Source organism: Geotrypetes seraphini, chromosome 10 (assembly GCF_902459505.1).
Source record: "Geotrypetes seraphini chromosome 10, aGeoSer1.1, whole genome shotgun sequence".
Taxonomy (NCBI): domain Eukaryota; kingdom Metazoa; phylum Chordata; class Amphibia; order Gymnophiona; family Dermophiidae; genus Geotrypetes; species Geotrypetes seraphini.
The window spans coordinates 25,180,589-25,203,053 of record NC_047093.1 but is presented as its reverse complement, the minus strand read 5'-3'; the positions used below and the strand labels follow the sequence as shown (position 1 = coordinate 25,203,053).

Here is a 22,465-nt window from a genome sequence, read left to right as displayed (position 1 = left end):
TAAAATAAGGTGAATTTGTCATATATACAGGTACTATTGATGAAATTGATGCATCTATCTATAGGCAGCATCTTCCTATTGCCATCGCGTTTCTCTCTGCACCCCCCTGCTGCCGTCGTGTTTCTCTCTGCGTGCCCCCCCCCCACACACAAAAAATTCTGATGTCCCATTTAAGGAGCTAGTTATTGAGCTATGGTATAAAATTTCATTTTTTTATAATTCTTCATAAATTTCAAAACAATAAAAAGCAAAAACATTTGGGTTAAATAGCCTGATAAAGGGATTAAACAGAATTCTTAGCCACTACTTATAGCTGTGGTCTGTTATATGCAGGTCAGTGTCTGTACACTTAGAAAAGTAACACAGGAATCACCAAGCTTGGGCTCTCTATAAGTACTATGCTTACCTTAAGGCTAGTGTTGGAGCGGGGCTGGCTGAGGTCCTGAAATTTCCAATGCTCTGATCCAGGTGTGTCTGCTCCCTTTTTCTGAGGATCAGGCACAAGCAATGCATCTCCTGTGGGTAATGGGAAGATCCCCAAGGAAATAGGACGATCTTTTCTATTTTATAAATAAAAAGGAGGAACAGGTTACTCTTTTAGTTAATAAAAAAAAAAAAAAAAGATACAGATTTATTCAGATTGATTCTCCTGTTTATGCTCTGAATCTTCTTTGGACCAAGTAATTATAAAACTGAAATGCCAGCTAGAAGGCTCCATGTTATTAGATCCTCAGTACCCTAGACTGCACAGCTTGCTATACTTGTGTCTTTTCCTGACTCACTCTTCCAGCAACTCTCTCAGTTGTTAGCTAGTCTCCCTCTCTCTCTCAGGAGAGAACTTCATTTGTGATGAGACAGACTGCTCTTTAATCTAGCAAGTCTTGTTCCATTAGTGACTTAAGAGTAAACAGCTCCCCTGCAAGATATGTGCAAGACGCTTTTATAAATTTGTGTATTGTAATCATGACACCCTTAATCATCTGAACTCAGCTAGAAAAATGTCTTTAACATATCCTATCCTGGTGTCAATGGCAATGATGTAGCAAAAAGGGGATAGCCCCAAGTGTGCTTTCAAACACAAAAAAAGTAATTAATTTTGGCACTGCATGTGAAAATAAAAAAAATAAAGGACACTCCCTTGAGCAAATCGCCATATCTAGATTTTAATCAGGTCCCAAAGTCCATATTTTTAACTGCTTTATAGACATATTAAAATAAATAAAAATAGAAGCATTGGAAAATGCATTTCAAATGCTGATGACTCTTGTAGTACGAGAAGAAATCATGACCCCTAAATGTAAAAAGATTTTCTGGACCACATGAAAAATCTTTATTTTGATGCAGTTCATTAAAGACTACACTAGGGGGGGGGGGGTTTCCTGAATGTTTCCTAAATTAGAATTGAGGGTTTATCCAAGAAAAGTTGTAAATAGAGCGCAAAGGCACGCCAAGTTTCTAAATCAAAATCATCAACTAAAAGGTGTTACGGCTGAAGAAGAAAAAGAGGCATTTGTTTTGCGATATTGTTCCAAAAGCACCACGGCAATTGAAATCATCAAAAGAAATTGGGATATAGTGAATTTAAACCCTATTTTTGAAAATAAAAGATTGCAGATAGCATTTTCTAGAAATCAAAATCTCCCAGCGGAGGCAAATTCTTATGTTCAGGAAATGGAAAAAGGGCAAAACTGAGGAGAACTGGAAAGAGAACAGGAAGTATCAAAAAGAATGTCACCGTGTGGTTAGAAAAGCCAAAAGAGAATATGAAGAAAGGCTAGCCAAGGAAACATGAAATTTCAAACCGTTCTTGAGATATGTTGGGGGTTTGTTTTTTTTTAATTCTTTATTCATTTTTCATCTTACAACAAGTGCACAACATTACATCATTTAAAACTTTTACACATCACTTGAAAATCTTTCTAATATCATCATAAATACATAAATTTATTCCCTTCCCACCCACCCTTCCCTCAATTATTTCAATCAAAAATATCATATAAATATTGTAATCTTATTTATTTGATTAATCTTTAAATAAAATTTCATACCAACCCCCCTCCCCCATATGTATAAATATACTTTCCAAAGGAAAATGATGTCTACTCGTTACAATAATTTGCCAATGGCCCCCAGATCCTTATAAAATTATTATAATTCCTTTTCTGCAAAGCAATTATTCTTTCCATCTTATAAATGTGACACAACGAATTCCACCAGAATGTATAACTAAGATTATTATAATTTTTCCAATTGTTGGTAATATGTTGCATAGCGACTCCTGTCATAATCAATAAAAGTTTGTTATTGCTTGATGAAATTCGACTTTTTGTTCTCATTGACATACCGAATAGAATAGTATCATATCTTCAGATATGTTAAATGGAAGAGCCGGCTAGGGAGGAGGTGGGACCGCTGGATCACGGAGACAGGAAGGGAGTGGTGAAGGAGGAGAAAGAAGTGGCGGAAAGACTAAACATGTTCTTTTCGTCTGTATTTACAAAAGAGGAAACATCCAACATACTGGAACCTGAGCAAATCTTCAAAGGAGACCAAACAGATAAACTAACATCCTTGGAAGTAAGCTTTGAAGACGTACGCAGGCAGTTAGAAAACTTAAAAACTGACAAATCGCCGGGCCCAGACGGAATCCACCCAAGGATTCTGAAAGAACTAAAGGAGGAAATAGCGGAACTATTACAGCAAGTTTGCAATCTATCCCTGAAAACAGGCGTGATACCGGAGGACTGGAAGATGGTCAATGTTACGCCCATCTTTAAAAAGGGATCAAGAGGTGACCCGGGGAACTACAGACCGGTGAGTCTGACCTCGGTTCCGGGGAAAATGGCAGAAGCGCTGATAAAAGACAGCATCGATGAGCATTTTGAAAGAAATAAACTTCTAATCACAAGCCAACATGGCTTCTGCAAGGGGAGATCATGCCTAACGAACTTACTGCACTTCTTCGAAGGAATTAACAAACGGATGGACAAAGGGGACCCCATAGACATCGTATATTTAGATTTCCAAAAAGCCTTTGACAAGGTACCCCATGAACACCTACTTCGGAAACTGAAGAACCATGGGGTGGAAGGAGACATACACAGATGGATCAAAAATTGGTTGGCGGGGAGGAAGCAGAGGGTAGGAGTGAAAGGCCACTACTTGGACTGGAGGAGGGTCACGAGTGGTGCTCGGACTAAAGAGCACTGCGAAGAATTCCGTTTTGCTTAGATATTCAAAGCTGGACTGGAGCAGAGGTACACTGTAGGGAAGTCTTGCTGCTACTATAGGTAGAGAAAAGGCTCCATAAAGCTCCGTTGAAAGGGGGGGTGGGGGGGGTGCGACTGCATGATCACTGATGTGCATGTACAGGGAGAAGAGTTGGCTGGCATTTGCATGATTGTGTATGTGTGTTAATGTGACCATATAGTCACACACGACCCAGTAAAGCATTGTAGGGCTGATTGTTGGAGACCACTGTATTATACTCCACTACTGACTTGTCACTATATATACTGCACAGCACTACCTTCACTCCACACATAATATACGGCATACTCGTATGTCACAATGTTTAGTGACTGGAAAAAAAAAAAATCACACTTTCTAAAATACACATTAAACCAAACCATCTAATTTTACTGAATTCTGTTTGCTTTTAATGAGCAGATCCGCTACAGCTAAATACAAGTACACCAAGCAGTGCAGAACTTAAGGGAGAAAAGCAAAGCAGACAGCATGCCATGCCATTGAACAGAGAAGACACGAGCAACAACCAAGAACAATAGAGAACAGGCCTAAGAGTATCTGAATTCTAATGTGGTTGAACCTGGTTTGGAAAGGAGAGAAATTTAAACTTCAAATCAAATAAATCGAACCCGACCATCTTTCCTCCCTCAGACAAAGAAAACATTGGTTTTTTTTCTCAGATAGAACACATCCCTCTCCCTCATTAGTAAAAAAGGATGGTTGGGGTAGGGAGAGACAGGGGAAGCAGCACTCATTATAGGTACTGAACCCAGGTACATATTCTTGGACTTCCAGGCACATGTGAGAGGAGTTTCTGAATCAAAATTTGATCTTTCTACCCACAATGGATGCTTACTCACATCAAGCACCACCTCAAATTGTATTTGCACAATAATTGATTTTAAGTCTGACTGAAGTTAAAATGATTTAAATCCATGCAAAATAAAAACTGAATGAAGAAGAATTCTTTGCGAGAATGGTAGTAAAAATAATAATAATAATAATATTAAAAAATCCCTACCCACGGTGGAGATGGCAGATCTGGGCCTATGCAAAAATCTAGACTACACAAGCAACATTTGAAAAATGAAAAAATAAATAAATAAATAGCAGTTTCTGTGGTCAGTGATTCAGGATAAGTATTGAATACTTTGCTATAACCACTTAGTTTTTTTGCATCTCAGAATTTACATATTAAAAGTTTTGCAAGTACCTTAGTGAAAAACAAGTTGGCTAACCTGAATCACAATGCTAACAAAATATAAACAGCCGAGTCTCTCTTGTTAGAACAGTTAAAAAAAATTTTAATGTTCTAAAAATACACACACACAGAATTTAGTGCAAATTTCTCTCTATAATGCATGAAAACTAGTGATGCCACAATTTAATTCAGACATTTAAATTCAAATGCTATTAGTATAAGCTAAGACAAGGAAATGCAATAACTACAGGCCGAATGGACCAGAATACCTGAGTATCCTTGGTATGTTCTGTGTCAGAGCTGGCAAGCCTGTAGAAATAGAAAAGTGCACAAGCAGCAGAACAGAAAGCGACACCAAGATAGCCGAATTAATGACCACCGCCCCGCCAACAAAGCCAAACACAAACAGCAGCATGCATCCAGGACTCATGGCGCTGTGCTGGCATGGTGAAACGCGGGGACCAAGGCGGCTACACACTGGATAAGGACTATCTTTGTACTGCGAGTCTGTCATTCAGCTGCGACCACAAAACAACAATGCTATCAGCCATTCTCCACCCTCTCCTGCAGCAGCTCTGAAAGGAATGACATCACCACTCGCTCCTGCTCGCTAACATTATGGCTGACTTTCTCTCTCAAATGCAAACCTCCCATCAATGCAGCAACCCTTGCACATTCATTAACTCTTTAGTTTCCTCACCCAGTCCTACTCAGCTTATTTAGCTGGAGGCCTGGAATCACACAAAGCAGCCAGATCGGGTGAGAGCATTTAGCAGTTCTTAAAATATACATCATTAAGGAAGACTTTACATGGAACACAGATTATAAAATCAGGGTTTTAATATTTTGCCAGCAATGTGAAGGACAAAATTACATGCTGTTCTTATCTTGCAGCCTTCATTGAATAAGAAAACAAAATCACAAGGGTGATGTGCAGAGAAAAACACAATGCATCAAAAGCAAACAAAGAAATATTAAACTCTAATGTAGAAATTAAAGCCACTTATTTCTATTTTGTTAGTTTCTACTCTTTTCACTTACCATACAGCAGACTTCCCAATAACCAGGCTGCTATCTTACTCACACAAATGAACAGATACATGTTTACTTATATGCTCTGGGGTAAGAGTAAAATAAAGCTTACCTATTTCTACCCTGTATAGTAGATTCTAGCTGATCTCCTCCCATCAGTTGTTGAAGTTTGGTCCGTTCCAAGTGTTCCATGTAATTATGAATCATCTGTTAAACAAAAGCACAAAATAATAGAACCCAAAATACATAGAGAGCTACTGCAGCAGTAAATTTTTCTTTGGAAACTAAATCATGGGCTAAATTTACTAACCTGTGTTAAATTCCAATTACACATAATGCATTAATACATGTTATGAGTAAATAAGTCCCACTGACAATAAATGAGATCTGCTTTACTGTAAATAAGGCATGCAAATACAATAACGCATATTAGCACATCTTGCCCTAATTAGTTAATACAATAATGCTATGGTGCAGCTAATTAGTTATTTCTCCAATGAGAAAAGATTTTACATGGCCTCGTGTTCTACATCGCCCAGAGCTCTACACAAAGAGCAGCACACCATTCAAGACAAATGAAATGATGGGCAAATCATTTAGAAGTTTTTATGATGGTTAAATTATTCTGGTGTACCAATATCTAGGAAAACTTGAAGTTGTACTGAAGGGCAGCAAATTACTCTGATAACTAAGAAAAAAAACAGTCTCTGAATCTCTGGTCACTGATCCTGTGCCCATGGCCGGCATGGGACTACAAATTGGGATTTATTCATTAGAAAAGCTTGAATCAAAGTGACAAGGCTTGTAAGTCACAGGACTACTCGAGTTAGGGCCCATTTTACTTAGCCCAACTATATATAAGATGAGTACAATTACTATAATATTTAAGCACTTTATATATTTATTGAGAAAATAAGCCGGTGAGGAAGCTTGCAGCTGTTGAAATATTCATCGGGCAATTTTACCCGAGAAATAAGCCGCTTCTGAGGCTCAACTGTGTCTAGAAAAACAGCTTGATAACAAGTATTAAGCGATATTGGGCTGGTGTTTTTGATTTATTGTTGATGATTTGCCAATCCTATTAATTTATTTTACCCGTGTGTAAACTGAAATATTAATTTACAGCAGAGGCACAATGAATAAGAAAGCATAAAAAGCACAGTTACTTACCATAACAGGTGTTATCCAGGGACAGCAGGCAGCTATTCTCACATATGGGTGACGTCATCCGACGGAGCCTGGATGCGGACACCTCATAAGCAGACTTGCTTGAAGAAACTCGAAGTTTTGAGTCGCCCGCCCGCGCGCGCAGGCGCGAGTGCCTTCCCGCCCAGCACAGGGCGCGTCTCCTCAGTTCAGATAGCTAGCAGAGAAGCCAACCAGGGGAGGTGGGTGGGTTGTGAGAATAGCTGCCTGCTGTCCCTGGATAACACCTGTTATGGTAAGTAACTGTGCTTTATCCCAGGACACGCACGCAGGTATTCTCACATATGGGTGACCTCCAAGCTAACCAGAGTGGGATGGTGGGAGTGTTTGCAATTTAGGAGAATAAATTTTGTAATACTGTTTGGCCAAACTGTCCATCCCGTCTGGAGAAAGTATCCAGACAATAGTGAGAAGTGAAGGTATGAACCAAGGACCAAGTAGCAGCCTTACAAATTTCCTCTGACTTTGCTCTGACTTTATGGGCTGTGACTTTACTGTGAAGGGGTAATCCAGCCTGGGCATAGCAGAATGAGATACAAGCCGCCATCCAGTTGGAGATGGTAAGCTTAGAAATAGGATGTCCCAACTTATTTGGATCGAAGAAGACAAAAAGTTGAGGAGCAGTTCTGTGTGATTTGGTGCATTCCAAGTAGAAGGCCCAAGCACGTTTACAGTACAGGGTGAGAATGAGGCTTTGGAAAAAACACTGGAAGGACGATGGATTGGTTGAGATGAAATTCTGAGACCACTTTAGGAAGGAATTTCGGATGAGTACGAAGAACCACCTTGTTATGATGGAACACAGTGAATGGTGGGTCAGTAACTAAAGCTTGCAGCTCAGACTCATCGAGGAGAAGTGAGGGCAATAAGAAACACCACTTTCCAAGTGAGATACTTCAGATGAGCCTTATCAATTGGTTCAAATGGAGGCTTCATGAGTAAGGACAACACTGAGGTCCCAAACCATGGGAGGTGGTTTGAGAGGAGGTTTGACATTAAAAAGTCCTTTCATGAATCTGGAAACCACTGGATGAGCAGAGAGGGGGTTCCCTTCAATAGGCTGATGAAAAGCCGCAATTGCACTGAGATGGACTTGTATAGATGTAGACTTGAGGCCAGAATTGGATAAGTGCAAAAAATAGTCCAAAACAGAAGATAAGGAGGAATGCTTAGGTTCCTTATGATGAGAAAAACATCATGCAGAAAATCTAGTCCATTTTTGGAGATAGCATTGTCTAGTTGTAAGCTTTCTAGAAGCTTCCAAAATGTCTCTTACAGATTGAGAAAACTGAAGAGGGGTTATGTTGAGAGGTACCAGGCTGTCAGGTGTAGAGACTGCAGGTTGGAATGAAGCAGAGATCCTTGTCTCTGTGTAAGCAGAGAAGGAAAAACTGGTAGAAGGTATGGCTCCCTGCTGCTGAGTTGAAGTAGAAGGGAGTACCATGGTTGTCTCGGCCACCGAAGGGTGATTAGAATCATGGTGGCATGATCGTTCTTCATTTTGACCAGAGTCTTGAGAATGAGAGGGAATGGAGGAAATGCGTAGAGGAAAAGATTCGTCCATTCCAGAAGAAAAGCATCTGCCTTGAGGCGGTGAGGAGAGTATATCCTGGAGCAGAACTGAGGCAGTTTGTAGTTGTGGGGAGCTGCGAAGAGGTCTATCTGTGGCGTTCCCCCATTGTGAAAAAATGTGATGAAGGGATGAGGTTGCAGGAGACGACTCAAGTTGTCCGCCAAGCAATTCTTTGAACCTTGAATGTAGACAGCTTTGAGGAAGGTGTTGTGGCGGATTGCCCAGTCCCAAACCTCCAGAGATTCTTGACAAAGGGAGGCAGACCCTTTTCCCCCCTGTTTGTTGACATAATACATGGCGACTCGGAGGACTACTGTGTCGTGAAGGAGATGTTGAAAAGCATGGAGAGCTTTGAGGATCGCTCTGAGTTCCAACTGATTGATAAGACACTGACGATCCGTACTGGTCCAGAGGCCTTGAGTACGGAGACCATTGAGATGAGCGCCCCAAGTGTAGGTCGAAGAGTCTGTCGTGAGCACCTTCTGATGAGGGGGCGGTTGAAAAAGCAAGCTTCTGGAAAGATTGGAAGAGAGCATCCACCAACGGAGAGACTGTTTCAAAGAAGGAGTGACTGTGATGTGTCGAGAAAGAGGATTACAAACCAGGGTCCACTGAGGAATTCTGAGGTGAAGTCTGGCAAAAGGAGTCACATGTACTGTGGAGGCCATGTGATCCAGAAGTACCAACACATGTCTCGCTGAGATGGAAGAGCGGGAAGACACTGTGTGACAGAGTTGAAGAAGAGCTTCCAGATGTTGTTGCGGAAGAAATGCTCTGAGTTGGACAGTGTCCAGAACAGCTCCAATGAATTGTAGATTCTGAGAGGGCTGAAGTTGAGATTTGGGAAAGTTGATTTCGAATCCCAAACTTTGTAGGAACCAGTAGTCGGTTGGGTCGCTACAATAACCCCTTGAGATGTGGAATCTTTGATGAGCCAGTCATCAAGGTAAGGAAATACCTGAAGAGAAATAGCTAAGAAGAAAAAATAAAAAAAAATAAAAAATTAAATTGAATCAGGTTGGGCAGACTGGATGGACCATTCGGGTCTTTATCTGCCATCATCTACTATGTTACTATGTATGACCATGATTTCTTAGAGCTGCTGTTACCACTATCAGGCACTTGGTGAACACTCTGCTAGACGAGGCCAGGCCGAAGGGTAGAACCCTGTATTGATAATGCAGATTCCACACCTGAAATCTGAGGTATTGACGGGAGGCCGGATGAATGGGAATGTGAGTGTAGGCCTCCTTGAGATCCAGAGAGCATAACCAGTCGTTCTGCTCGAGAAGGGGATAAAGAGATGCCAGGGACAACATTCAAAATTTTTCTTTGACTAGAAATTTGTTGAGAGCCCTGAGATCCAGAATGGGTTACAGATCACTCGTCTTCTTCGGAACAAGGAAGTAACGGGAGTAAAACTCCTTGTTCTGCTGTTCCAAGGGAACTGGTTCGATGGCATGGAGATGAAGCAGAGCTTGAGCTTCCTGAAGAAGAAGGGCGGTCTGGGATGGATTGGAAGGATACTCTCTTGGAGGAAGCTCCGGTGGAACCTGAGTGAAATGAAGAGAGCATCCTTCCCTGATGATGGTAAGCACCCAGAGGTCGGATGTAATTATCGTCCATCGGTTGTAAAAATGATGGAGACAACCTCCTATAGGGGGAAAAAGAGACAGAGACAGAACGGTGGAGGTTATGCTCTGTTGTAAACAGTCAAAAAGGCTGAGAAGCCTTAGGTGCAGCAGAAGGTTGGGATTTCTGTTGCTTTTGAGGTTGCTGTTTTTTCAGAGGAAGGCGAGTATAAGGATCCGGCTTTGGAGCAAAACGCCTTTGATAAATAACAGCAGGGCGTGCAGGCTTGGCAGGAGCTGGCTTTAGTTTAGGTCTGACGATTGAAGCAAATGATTTTTCATGGTCAGATAATTTTTTAGTGGCTGCCTCAATGGACTCGTCAAAGAGGTCGTTGCCTTGACAAGGAAGGTTAGCTAAGCCATCTTGAAGGTTAGAGTCCATGTCAATGGTACGAAGCCATGCAAGACAACGCATAGCCACAGAGCAAGCAGCCTTTCGGGCAGATAACTCAAAGGCATCATAAGATGATTGCAGGAGATGGAGACGTAACTGAGAAAAAGACTCCATCTCGAAAAGCTTGTCCACCAGAATGCAACGACGCTTAAAAGCACGAGGCTGAAGTGTTTGGCAAGGCAGGCACGACCTAGGATGATGTTTCTTCCCAAGGCACTTGAGGCAGCGTCCATGAGGGTCCGTGAGAGATTGCGCGCTGACACTTGCTACACCTCTTAAAGCCTGTAGCAGGCCGGGACATAGGCAGTAAAATAGCCGCCGCAAAGTCGAAGCTTGCAGGCTGAGGCCAAGTGGCCCGGCCCGGAAAACGAATGGAAGAAGACAAAATTTTTTTTTTTGAACTAAAAGAAAAGAAACAAAATAAAACAGCGATTCGTGAAAGAAAAAACACCAACCGCGGTTGAGAGAAGGCAAAAAGTGAACGATGTTGAACGCAGAGAGTCAAAGACGGACTTCTCAGCTCCGCGGAAAACTAAGAATTGAGGAGACACGCCCTGTGCTTGGCGGGAAGGCATTCGCGCATGCGCGGTGCGGGCGACTCAAAATTTCGAGTTTCTTCAAGCAAGTCTGCTTGTGAGGCGTCCGCATCCGGGCTCCGTCGGATGGCGTCACCCATATGTGAGAATAGCTGCCTGCTTGTCCTGGGATAAACAAACTGTACACAGTATATGATAATGCTTGACCAGTCTGCCCAGTTGAGACTGAGTATATCCTTGTATACAGAATGGACCGCTCAACTCAAGTGCAACCCAATATCAAGTTCTCTCTCACATATATCTTTTACCTCACCCTATATTTAAGAACATAAGAATTGCTGCTGCTGGGTCAGACTAGTGGTCCATCGTGCCCTGCAGTCAGTTCACGCGGCGGCCTCCAGGTCAAAGACTAGAGCCCTAACTAAGATTTGCCCTACCTATGTACATTCCAGTTTAGCAGGAACTTGTCTAACTTTGTCTTGAATTCCTGGAGGGTGTTTTCTCCTATAACAGCCTCAGAAAGAGCGTTCCAGCTTTCCACCACTCTCTGGGTGAAGAACTTTCTTACTTTTGTACGGAATCTATCCCCTCCAGGGTTTCATTATGATCGTTTTGCTAAGGCTTCCCTGCATTTAGGTCACTTCTCTGAATTCTGTTACTGGTTTAGGGGTGCAATTATCAATGTGAGCCAACATTAAGACAATTTATTTAACTGTTAAGCCCAGTTATTAGTAACTAGGTTTCACTGCATAAAACAGGACCTGTGGTAAAACATGTTTTAACAGTAGTCCACATAGATAACTATACTCCTTAGGCTCCACCACCAGCTTTGGGCATGCACTGAAATTGGTTAACTGATCTTATATACAAAGTTTCTAGCTTGTTGTGCCTTACCTGGAATTTGTAAGCGAAATCCCATTAACTCACCAGGCATGTTTGTTTCTATCCTTTTCTACAGAAGGCAGCATTTCCATTCAACAAGGATTTTGCCAATTGATGGCAACTTCAGCTTTTTTGTGTTCAATATACTAGGTTCTTTTAAATGGGACACTAATTATATTTTGATTGCGTTTTATGTTTAACTCAAAATGCATGTCAACATGTATAATAAAAGTCATTTAAAATCCTATGCTACCAATTCAGGGCAAGCAGTGGTTTCCCTCTCATCTGTCTCAATAGCACATCATGGACTTTTCCTCCAGAACATGTCCAAACCTTTCTTAAACCCAGCCATTTCAGCTGCAAAACCCGAAGGAATGGTACAGTTTAAGGGGTGAAGAACTTATGTGCATGATAGAAGAGCGGGTCTTGGGTGTATGTGATGATCTTAAGGTTGCCAACAGGTTGAAAAGGTGATGGCGAAAGCTAGAAGGATGCTAGTGTGCATAGGAAGAGGTATGCACTAACCACATCCTCTGGCAACGAGTTCCAGAACTTAAACATTCCTTGAGTAAAAAAATATTTCTTCCTTTTGTTTTAAAAGTATTCCCATGTAATTTTATTCTGTGTACTTTTTGAAAGGGTGAAAAATTGATTGAGCCCACTGTCTGTTACAGGACTGGCAGACAGGTAGTTCATCTATCTAATATAATAAAACCCTAAGCCGCGCATGTGCACTCTTACCTGTGTGCTCCCGTTTTCCGTGCGCTGTAGGTCCCCGCAGGTAGGAGTGCACATGCGCGGCTTAGGGTTTTGTTGGCTTCAGGCAGTGCGAGGCTGTCGGCCGCGGCAGCTCTTGGTGCCAGCAAGCCGCCGCGGCTGTCGGCGGAGGGCAGACGCAAGGTAAGGGGTGCTGCTGGACGGGGGAGAAAAAGTAAGGGAGGCCTACTGCTGGATGGGGGAGCAGGAAAGAGGTGCTGGGGGGAAGAAAAAGGAAGGGAGGCCTACTGTTGGACAGGGGAGCAGGAAAGAGGTGCTGATGGACAGGGGAAGAGATGGGGGAGGGGGAGAAAAAGGAAGGGAGGCCTACTGCTGGACAGGGGGACATAAAAGAGGTGCTGCTGGACAGGGGGGAGATTTAAAAAAGGGAGAAGGGCTGCTGCTGGATAAGGGGAGCAGTGAAGGGGTGGTGGTGGACACAGGGAAGGTAAAAGGAAGGGAGAATGGGTGGACAGCCGAGGAAAAAGAAAGACAGAAATACAGAAAGCGGCTAAGGAGAGAGAGAGAGAGAGAGAGAGAGAGAGAGAGAGAGAGAGAGAGAGAGAGAGAGAGAGAGAGAGAGAGAGAGAGAGAGAGAGAAAGAAATAAAGACAGACACACACACATATTCTAGCACCCGTTAATGTAACGGGCTATAAGACTAGTGGAAACATAATATGATAGCAGATAAAGGTCAAATGCCCATCCAGTCTGCCCAGCCACAGCATCCACTATCTCCTCCTCTCCCCATTGACTAAGGCTCTTAATATTTGCATCGCCTCTTCCTATAGGCTAAGGCTCTTTACACCTGCATTGTGAGGTCAAAGAGCTTTTTGGTTATAGAACCATAAAAACATGATGGCAAATAAGGCCAAATGGCCCATCCAGTCTGCCCAACCACAGCATCCACTATCTCCACTTCTTCCTAAGAGATACCACATCCCTGTCTCACACTTTCTAAAATTCAGACAAAGTCTTTGCCTCCACCACCTCTACCGGGAGCCTATTCCACACATCTACCATCCTTTCTGTAAAAAAAGTATTTTCTTAGATTACTTCAAAGCCTATCACCTATTAACTTCATACGATGCTCTCTCATTCTGGAGCTTCCTTTCAAATGAAAGAGACTCGCCTCATGTGCATTTATGCCATGTAGGTATTTAAATGGTTCTATCATATCTCCCCTCTCCTCCAAAGTATACATATTGAGAGCTTTAAGTCTGTCCCCATACACCTTATGACGAAGATCACTGACCATTTTAGTAGCCTTCCTCTGGACCGACTCCATCCTATTTATATCTTTTTGAAGGTGCAGTGTCCAGAATTGTACACAATATTCTAAACGAGGTCTCACCAGAGTCTTATACATATGTCTCCCTATGCACCTAAGCATCCTTCTAGCTTTCGCCCTGTTTGGCCATCTTAAGATCATCACATATTATCACTCTCAAGTCCCGCACCTCTTTCCTGCACAAGTTCAAATTCAATTTATTTAATATACCGCCAATATAAAACCAAGGTTAAATTCTTCGCCCCCTAAACTGTACTGTTCGCTCAGGATTTTGCAGCCCAAATGCATAACCTTTCATTTTTCAGCATTAAATCTTAGTTGCCAAATTTCAGCCCAATCTTCAAGCTTCACTAGGCCCTTCTTCAAGTTATTCACACCAACAGGGGTGTCTACTCTATTACAGATTTTGGACAGGTACATGCAGACTAGCCACTGGAAGTTTTCTTATTTGATAATTCAAATATCAGAAGGCTAAATAATAAAATGAGTTAAAAAAAAAAAAACCACCTGAAAAGTTCCAGATACATTATAACTGAATCAAAATAAAAGCTTATTTAACCACAACAAATTATGCAGCAGATAAAAAAAAAATCAGCAAGAGGTTCAACCAAGTACAGACTTAATGAAAGCTATATAAGCCCTAGCCAAAGTGAAGGATAAATTCTAACAAACCATATATTACTTATGGGAGAAAATTTTTTAAAAGTCCTTACCTCTGAATGTCTTTGATGAAGTGAATTATATTCTTTCTTTAGTTCTCCTTCCCTCTCCTCCAGTCTACTAACTAAAATTAAGGGGGGGGGGGAGATAATAAATTAGATAGTAATGCTTCAAAATGATAATAGCCAATAACTTCTTATCTCAAAAATACATTATTTTTGAAAGCCTGTTCCAATGGCCAATTGACAAATTGACCTATCAAGTAGGCAATGCCTATCAAGTAGGCAATGCCTACTGGATGGTTTCAGAGCAGCAGTGAAACAGCTCTTAAGAAAGCTGCATCTTGTTTGCTCATTCATATGAGATCACACTGGTGCATGGTCTGTTTGTAACATGTATCTAACACAAAGCTAGACAGTAGAGCTGTAAGAAAGGAGGCTTGCAAGGCATAATTAAACATTCATGAATAATTTAGAGACCTAGGGCTAGATTCACTAAGGCCATGGATCAGATCCGATCCATGGACAGGGGGATGATTCATGAAGCGCCCTCATGCAAATGAGGGCAATTGGAATCACACCCCCAACAGACTGCAAGGATCGCTCTCCAGCGATCCCAATGCATGCACAGACCATCTATAGATGGTCTGCACATGCGCTGCTGTGCCTGGCAGCAGGAAACAAAACTTTTTTTAATTTTAGGAAAAACTTTTTTTGCGAGCCCTACTTTTTCGCAAGCCTGTGGTTTTAACCCGTGGGTTAAAACCACGGGCTTGAACTGCGGGGAAGGGCAGGAGAGTCTGGGAGAATCAAGCAAGAGAATCGGGGCAGAGCAGGGCAGCAAGAGAGTAGAAGAATTGCAGCAGAGAGCAGGAGAATCGCGGCAGAGAGCAGGAGAATTGCAGCAGAATCAGAGTAGGGCGGCAGGAGAATCGCAGCAGAGAGTTGGGGCAGAAGAGAGCAGGGCGGCAAGAGAGCTGGAGAATCGCAGCAGAGAACTGGGGCAGAGAGCAGGAGATGTAGTCGGAAAGGACATGAGCGACTGGTCCCCAGCAGTCACTTGTTTCTTGATCGGCCAGCCCAGTCGATGTTCCAGTTTTGATTTAGTGAATCGCTGCCTGCCGTTTCCCCTCATTTGCATGCGCGGATCGGAGGATGATCAGTCACGAGGTTAGAGAATCAGGTCAGAGGAAAATTGGGTTGCAAAGGGGTCCTAAACCGATCGGTACACAATCGGTTTACTTCGTGAATCTAGCCCCTAGTTACTAAAGCACAGTAAGCATTTACAGCACTAATTAGCACACGGTAACAGTTAACTACATGGCCAAAACATTTACATTACATTAATTTCTGCAGTCACTACTGACTGTGTCAGGCAGCAAAAAAAGCAGTGGAGAATTGACAGGCTTTGTACCTGAACAGTGTTCACACTTATTTGGCAGCCTGACCTCTAGTGGTAGTATTGCAAGACTATTGCTAGATGTCAAAACTGCCATTTTCAACCTGGATCCTGGAATATCAACAGAACAAGAACATCTGGGGTTCACACCTGTCCAACAATCACTAAATGGTGAATGAGGGAAAAGGGGATAGAGGGGTATAGATAGAGGATTACTACACAGGTCCTGGACCTGTTGGGCCGCCGGGTGTGCAGACTGCTAGGCACGATGGACCTCAGGTCTGACCCAGCAGATGCATTGCTTATGTTCTTAAGAGGAAACCAGGGTTTGATTTAAAGCACAAGCTTCTGTCAATACATAAACTGGCAGATAGCACAGTAAAAGCATCTGTGCTATCTGCTGAAGCATTTACTGCATGGTATCAGTAAAGTAACTTCAGGGCACATATGTATGTGAGGGGGGTAGTAAAATAGGCCCCCTTAGTTTATTCGCACTTCAGCTCCAATTGAGAAGATTTCTAGACTATAATTATCTAGAATCGGGGGGGGGGGGGGGCACATCTATTTGCACAGAGCCTCCAATATAACTCCTTTATACCATAAAATGTTTGCAGGACAGCAAAGAATCAAGGCTGAATTTTCACTTTCAAATGTGGCTCTGAAATGATAAGCTTAGTGTTTCACTAATATAAGCTGCATGCTCCCTGACTAAAAATAAAACAGATGTTTTTACAATCTTACCACTCCCATAAATATTTAGATGAGTACAATATATGTTTTGTAAACCACTTTGGTTGGTTTGTGCCAGATGGGCAGCACATCAAACAAATGCTATGATCATTACAAATACTATTTTGTGTTAGCACATATGGATCCTTTCACATATTTCAAGGTCAAGATATGTCATTCTGTTTCACCAGATCCACCAATCTAGAACTTGTACAACTTAGTACCCTGAAGTGAGAGGTTGAGCAAAGATATGCTCTGAACAGATATGTATTAGGAGAAAGCAAAAAAAAAAAAAAAGGTCTAGTGGTATTCTTTGGTATGGTCCCAGTTGGCAACTATGTTTATTAATCACTCGATACCCCACCAATTCAAAAGGTCATAGTGGCTTACAGTTTTTACAGAAAAGCAGAGAAAAGGAACACCAAAAAGTAAAAATAAAGTCCACAGCCAAAAAAGTAACCAATCACACATAATATCCAAGTGTGTCTTCTAATTTTAACCAATCTTCCCAAAAAGAACAGGCCATCATCAAGGTATTCTTTACCTATCTCAGATAAAAATGTTAACTTCTGTACTGTAATTAAACCAGTGCTTATCCATTTTTTTGTGCCAAATTAAAAAATTGTGTGACCCTCTCAGCGGTGCAGATGATGCACTTATGGAGAGCTCACCGAGGCTGTCATCCCACAGTCTGGGAGGCTATGAACTGAACTTTTGTGGAAGCCCTACACTGCTTAAAGTTACCTTGTGAAAAAGACAGCTCGACTACAACACCCCTTTTTACAAAACCGAAGTGCAGTTGTTAGCGTCGGCAGTGGCAGTAACAGCTCCAACGCTCATAAGAATTCTATGAGCATTGGAGCTATTACCACCATGGCCGGCACTAAAAAACACACTATGGTTTTGTAAAAGGTGAGGGGGGGGGGGAATTCTTAGTTTTTAAAACAGGAACTTTTTGTAGCTGCTCTGTGTAAAATCATTTTTCAGCTTTAACTATACTGTACAGTACTCCCCCGATATTCGTGGGGGGTTCCGTTACAGGAACCCCCGCAAATCTTGAAAAACTGCAAATACAGATTTCATGGGGAAGAGGCAGGAGAGAGCAGCCGGAGTGCCAGCAAGTGCAGGAAATCACTCGCTGTATGCTCCAACCGCCTCTTCCTGCACTAAGTCAGCCCGAATCGGCGACAATACTCCTCCAGATCCCCCCCCTACCTCTTTGTAGAAAGTCTGTCCAGAGGGTTGCTTAACACCCTCCAGCTGGTAGGTCCGCCACACCAAAACAGCAGGCCTTCCCCTTGTATTCTGGGATGCACTGGGAAGGAGACCTAAGACTCCGATAAGCCATATACCTAAGGCTCCTCTCCTATGGGAGGTGCCTTAGGCACCTGAGCCAATCAGAACCTTAGGCTCCTCCCTAGTGCATCCCAGAATGCACCGGGAAGGGAAAGGCTTGCCATTTTGATGTAGCAGGCCTATCGGCTGGAGGGTGTAAGCATCTCTCCGGCTGGACTTGCTACAAAGAGGTAAAGGAGGGGTGGGGGGGGTTGGAAGTTTCAGGGGGGGTTGGGTTCCCAGCAGGAGGGAGTGGGCATTACTCTTATCAAGGGACTTTACAGAATCGGCATCCCTCCTGCTGGGGGAATTCTTGGTGGGGGGGGGGGATGTCCCTGCCACAGCCACTCAGATGATTGCGGCAGGATGATTTCCTTGCCACAATCAGCTGATGGTAATGTAATTCTCTAACCAGCACCTGTGACATGGGCGCTGGTTAGAGAATCAAGGCAGTTAGGCAGGGTTAGGCGTCTGTCCATTAGGGCAGATGCAATTCTGTGTAAGACGCCAGTGTGAGATTCTCAACCGTTTCTTTGGCGCCTACTGAGACCAGCATCCTTTAAACTTCCCCTTAAACTTTAAGGTGGCATGATGTTCTTTGCGATTAATTTTCCTTCAGGTATATTTTTTCCATTAACAAGGTATAATTCAGCAAACAGCTGAATTTAGAAGACAAATTGTCCCAAAATAGAAGCGAGATTCTACCATTCAAACATCTGGCGCCTAAAAACAAATCCAGGCTACAACAAGAAAAAGGTTTAAAGTTTAACTCATGCCAAAATCTTTAAGAACTTGGCTTTGCTTGAAACTCTCGCTCTGTAACAGGCTAAACCAATCTAGTCATCACTTGCAATTGTTGCAGAACATGGCTGCTAGATTAACTCCTCTGCACAAAGATTGAACTCTATCACCCCTGAATTCAAAAGTCTTTTCTACTGGCTCCCAACCGAGCTCAGCAGTAGTCATTTGCATATATCCATGACAACTGCTACCGCATACTAATACCCATCCTAATTGCTTATGGAAAGAGTCAAAACAGTCCTCTAATTTAAAGAGAACACTTTTAGGTAAGCATAAAAGCTTGTCATAACAGGCTCAATTTTTTTAATGCGCTATTGTTGCATTTGATTTTTGACATACCTCACTAAAAATGTGGTTTATGGTTAATTTGTATTTAATAAAATCGCCTACCTTGCAAAACAAATCAAGACGATTTACAATAATAAAAAAGAAAAGAACGCCATAAAATTATAGGACAGTTACATTTAAACAAGTAAAAAAAAAGCCAATCATAACATGCAAATGTTCTATATTAAAAGGTTCAAACCAATGTGAAAGCACATACAAAATCTTTTGGTGGTTTGTTAGTTTTACTGCTTGTTACAACTGAAACAGAATATAACAAGCCAATGTGAAATTTTTAAAGTGATAAACAGAATTAGCAAATTACATGCCCATTTATAGAAAATTAAAATTAAACTGAAGCACAATTCAATGGTTTGCACATCCTGACCATCCTAAGACACTTGAGGACTGCATAAATCTTTACAAAACTGCTATAGGAAGGACAAACTGCAAAACCCTGAACATGACAACTACAAGAGGCTCGTATGCAGTTAACCTCTGTTCTCCAGAGTTGAGATATCGGAGAGAATGAGAGCCAGAAGGCCTTGAGCATGCGCAGATGCTCAAGGCCCAGCCCAGGCAAGAGGCAGGATCTTTCCTTAACTGGCACAGCACACAGCAGATGGAGTAAGGAGCTTGCTTGGGAGGGCGGACGCCGCTTCCAGAATGGTGGTGCAATGCCAGTTCTCGGGGAGGGGGGGGGGGGGGCGATGCCAGTTAGAATGGGGGGGGGGGGGTGCTCGTTTATCGGGACATGTTCGTTTTGCAAGTTAAGGTTTGCAGGAGTGTTCTGCTCATCTTGCAAAACACTTGCAAACCGCATTACTCGCAAACTGAGGTTCCACTGTACATCCATAATTAAAGCAGCTCAACCCTTTAACTATATTAAAAATTCCTCATGTATGGAATTATCAATATTTCAACAGCAAAACTTCACACCTATGACCAACATTAATTTTAACATGTATACATAATATATCGTATATACTGTACTTGAATATAAACCAAGATTTTTGGACCAAAAAATGGGGGTCTTGGTTTATAGTCAGGTCAGCACTGATCTGCCCCCTTCCTGAACCTGTTGTAGATCTCTGCCGGGCCTGCGACAAGACCTGGTGGTCTAACGGTGTCTGGGACAGGAGGGATCCACCCGCCTCTTGTCCCAACTAATTCTAAGAATTTTTCACCTCCCTCCCGCCTCCCCTCCCATGCAGAGCTGCTTGCTAATTGGCTGCTATGAGTTTTCATGGGACTGCGAGAACTCACGGCAGTCAATCAGCTAGTGACTCTGCATGGGCAGGAGCGAAGGAAGGTTGTTCCTGCCACGATGCACCGCTGGACCACCAGGGATACTAAAGGTACACGGGAGAGGCAGGAGTGAGGTACAAGATTCTTAGAATCAGCTGGGACAGGAGTTGGGAAGGTCTCACGGCAGGCCTGGTGGAGGCCTGCAAGTCATCGGGAGGGAAAGGGGACAGGATACACAGCCTGGCAGGGAGGGAGTGGGCTGGGTGCAGAGACTGGCAGGACAGGGTAGGGAGTGAGCGAGGGAGCTGGATGCAGGATGCAGAGCCTGGCAGAATGGGCAAGGCACTGCACTTGAATATTAACCTTCCAGTTTATACGAGTCAACCTTTTTTCCCTCCTTATTATTTTTTTGGGGGAGGTTACCTCTGTTTATATTCAGGTTGGTTTATATTCAAGTATATACAGAAGCAGGCAAAGTGCTACTACAGTTCAAGACAGTGATCATTTTACTCCAACACAAATCATAGTAGTGTACCAATAGCTAGGAAGTAAAGCATTTGTCAGGCAGACTTCTTTGGTCTGCCCCTCAAAAATGGCACATTCTTACCACAAGCAATGACTTCAATATTATGTAACTCAATAGGGAAAGGAATGACATCTTTAAGGTTAAATTTAACACTGTTAGATTGTTGGTTTAACTGTGAATTGGCAATGCATAAGGCTAGGCTGTGGGAAAATACAAATCCACTTTTCCAAGACTGCATCATATGTGCTTTTCTGTGGCTGGCATTGTGGAGAATTGCCGACGGCTTTTTCCTTGTTTGCGATGCCAGTGTTAATCAAAAAGGAGTGTAACCTGCACAGTGACATGTGCAGCTCTGGCCACTTTGATGGGCTGACTAGATGGATCCTGCAGGTCTCTCTCTAGCCGCCATCATTTACTGTTACTTTGTGTGCTGCTTAAGAACCTCTTAAGACCAAACATATCTTTGAAAAATTCTACCACACTTTAATGAACCTGTAGATTGCCAGATATAATGGGGGACATAGTGTAACTGTTAAAACAATCCACCCCTAAGTTATGAAAGTACTGGGCCATATCTACTGCACAACAAACAGGCTTTTTAAACCAATTTAACCAATTGATATATAATCTCAAGCCATACAAAATAAGAAAATGGAACAGATGTAAAACAAACAAACAAACCCAATATCCCTATACAATTTAAAATTAGAAAAGCTCCATGATTTTTCCTAACACAAAAAAAAAAAAACAACTTATACCCACCAACTCATAACATCCTTACAGTGTGCTGTGCTTTAAATATATTTAACAATAAGAAATGTAAAGCCCTGAAAATATCATCCAAGACTACAGAAATGTAGACAGCTTGAGAATAACTGTAACTTGCATCCTTAAACAAAACAAAGACCTCAAGTCTAACAAAAAGTGCCCAAGAGGCTATGCCAACATTTTATAAACAAGAATTTCCTATCTCAAAGCATGTGTAGGAAGAAGTCATGTGGATATACCCTTTGTCCAGTAGTTGAAGTGGAGATGGTGAAAGCCTCTCGGAGCTACCACGAGGCATCTGCGGTTACTTTTATGATCTCAGTGAAATCCTAGAATAAAGTAGTATGGTTGCCATGTTGTTCACTTGAATGCATAAGCTGAGATTTTTGGGTACAAAATAAAAAAGGCCAAAAATTAGGATATTGGCTAATAGTTGAATCGGCACGTCTGTCCTCTTCTTCCGTCAGTGACCTCCATTTTTACTTACTGGCAAGCATGGATGGTAACGCTAACACAGAGTAGAATAAACTTCCGCTATATATAAGTCAGCAAATATGAGGCGTTACCCAAAAGTTTGGGGAATGGGAACAGTGTGCACAAACTGAATATAGTGTGTCACTAGAGGTGTCTACAAGTATGCTTTGTGAATCAGTGTGCCAACGGGTGTACAGCTGAGTGGTCACGTTGTTTTGTTCTGTGCGATTTTGTAAGGTTGTGTTTTAGTGACTCGGCGGATTTCGATATGACTGATTTTACTGAACAAACTATCTGCATCAAATTTTGTTTCAAACTTTAAAAAAACTGCTGCAGAAACCCATCGTATGCTCCAGGAAGCCTTTGGAGATAATGCCATGTGACAAGCAAAAAGTAGAGATAGGTTAGGAAGAGTATAGACAGAAGAAAAAGGGGGATCATAGGGCTAAGT

General features: G+C 42.3%; 1 protein-coding gene across 9 annotated transcripts in view; it reads right to left on the bottom strand.

The window, feature by feature from the left end:
• The window catches only part of SPAG9 (sperm associated antigen 9), a 163,046-nt gene that overhangs the window by 101,309 nt on the left and 39,272 nt on the right, over positions 1–22,465 (bottom strand). For 6 of the 9 annotated variants that reach the window (XM_033960498.1, XM_033960501.1, XM_033960499.1 and 3 more), the window contains exons 3-5: positions 14,465–14,535; positions 5,595–5,689; positions 407–560 (exon numbers count right to left, since the gene is read on the bottom strand). In XM_033960498.1, the coding sequence (XP_033816389.1) occupies positions 407–560; positions 5,595–5,689; positions 14,465–14,535 (320 nt within the window). Of the gene's footprint in view, positions 1–406; positions 561–4,719; positions 4,907–5,594; positions 5,690–14,464; positions 14,536–22,465 lie in introns of those variants that run through there. The other 3 variants (XM_033960505.1, XM_033960506.1, XM_033960504.1) reach the window with 2 other exon arrangements.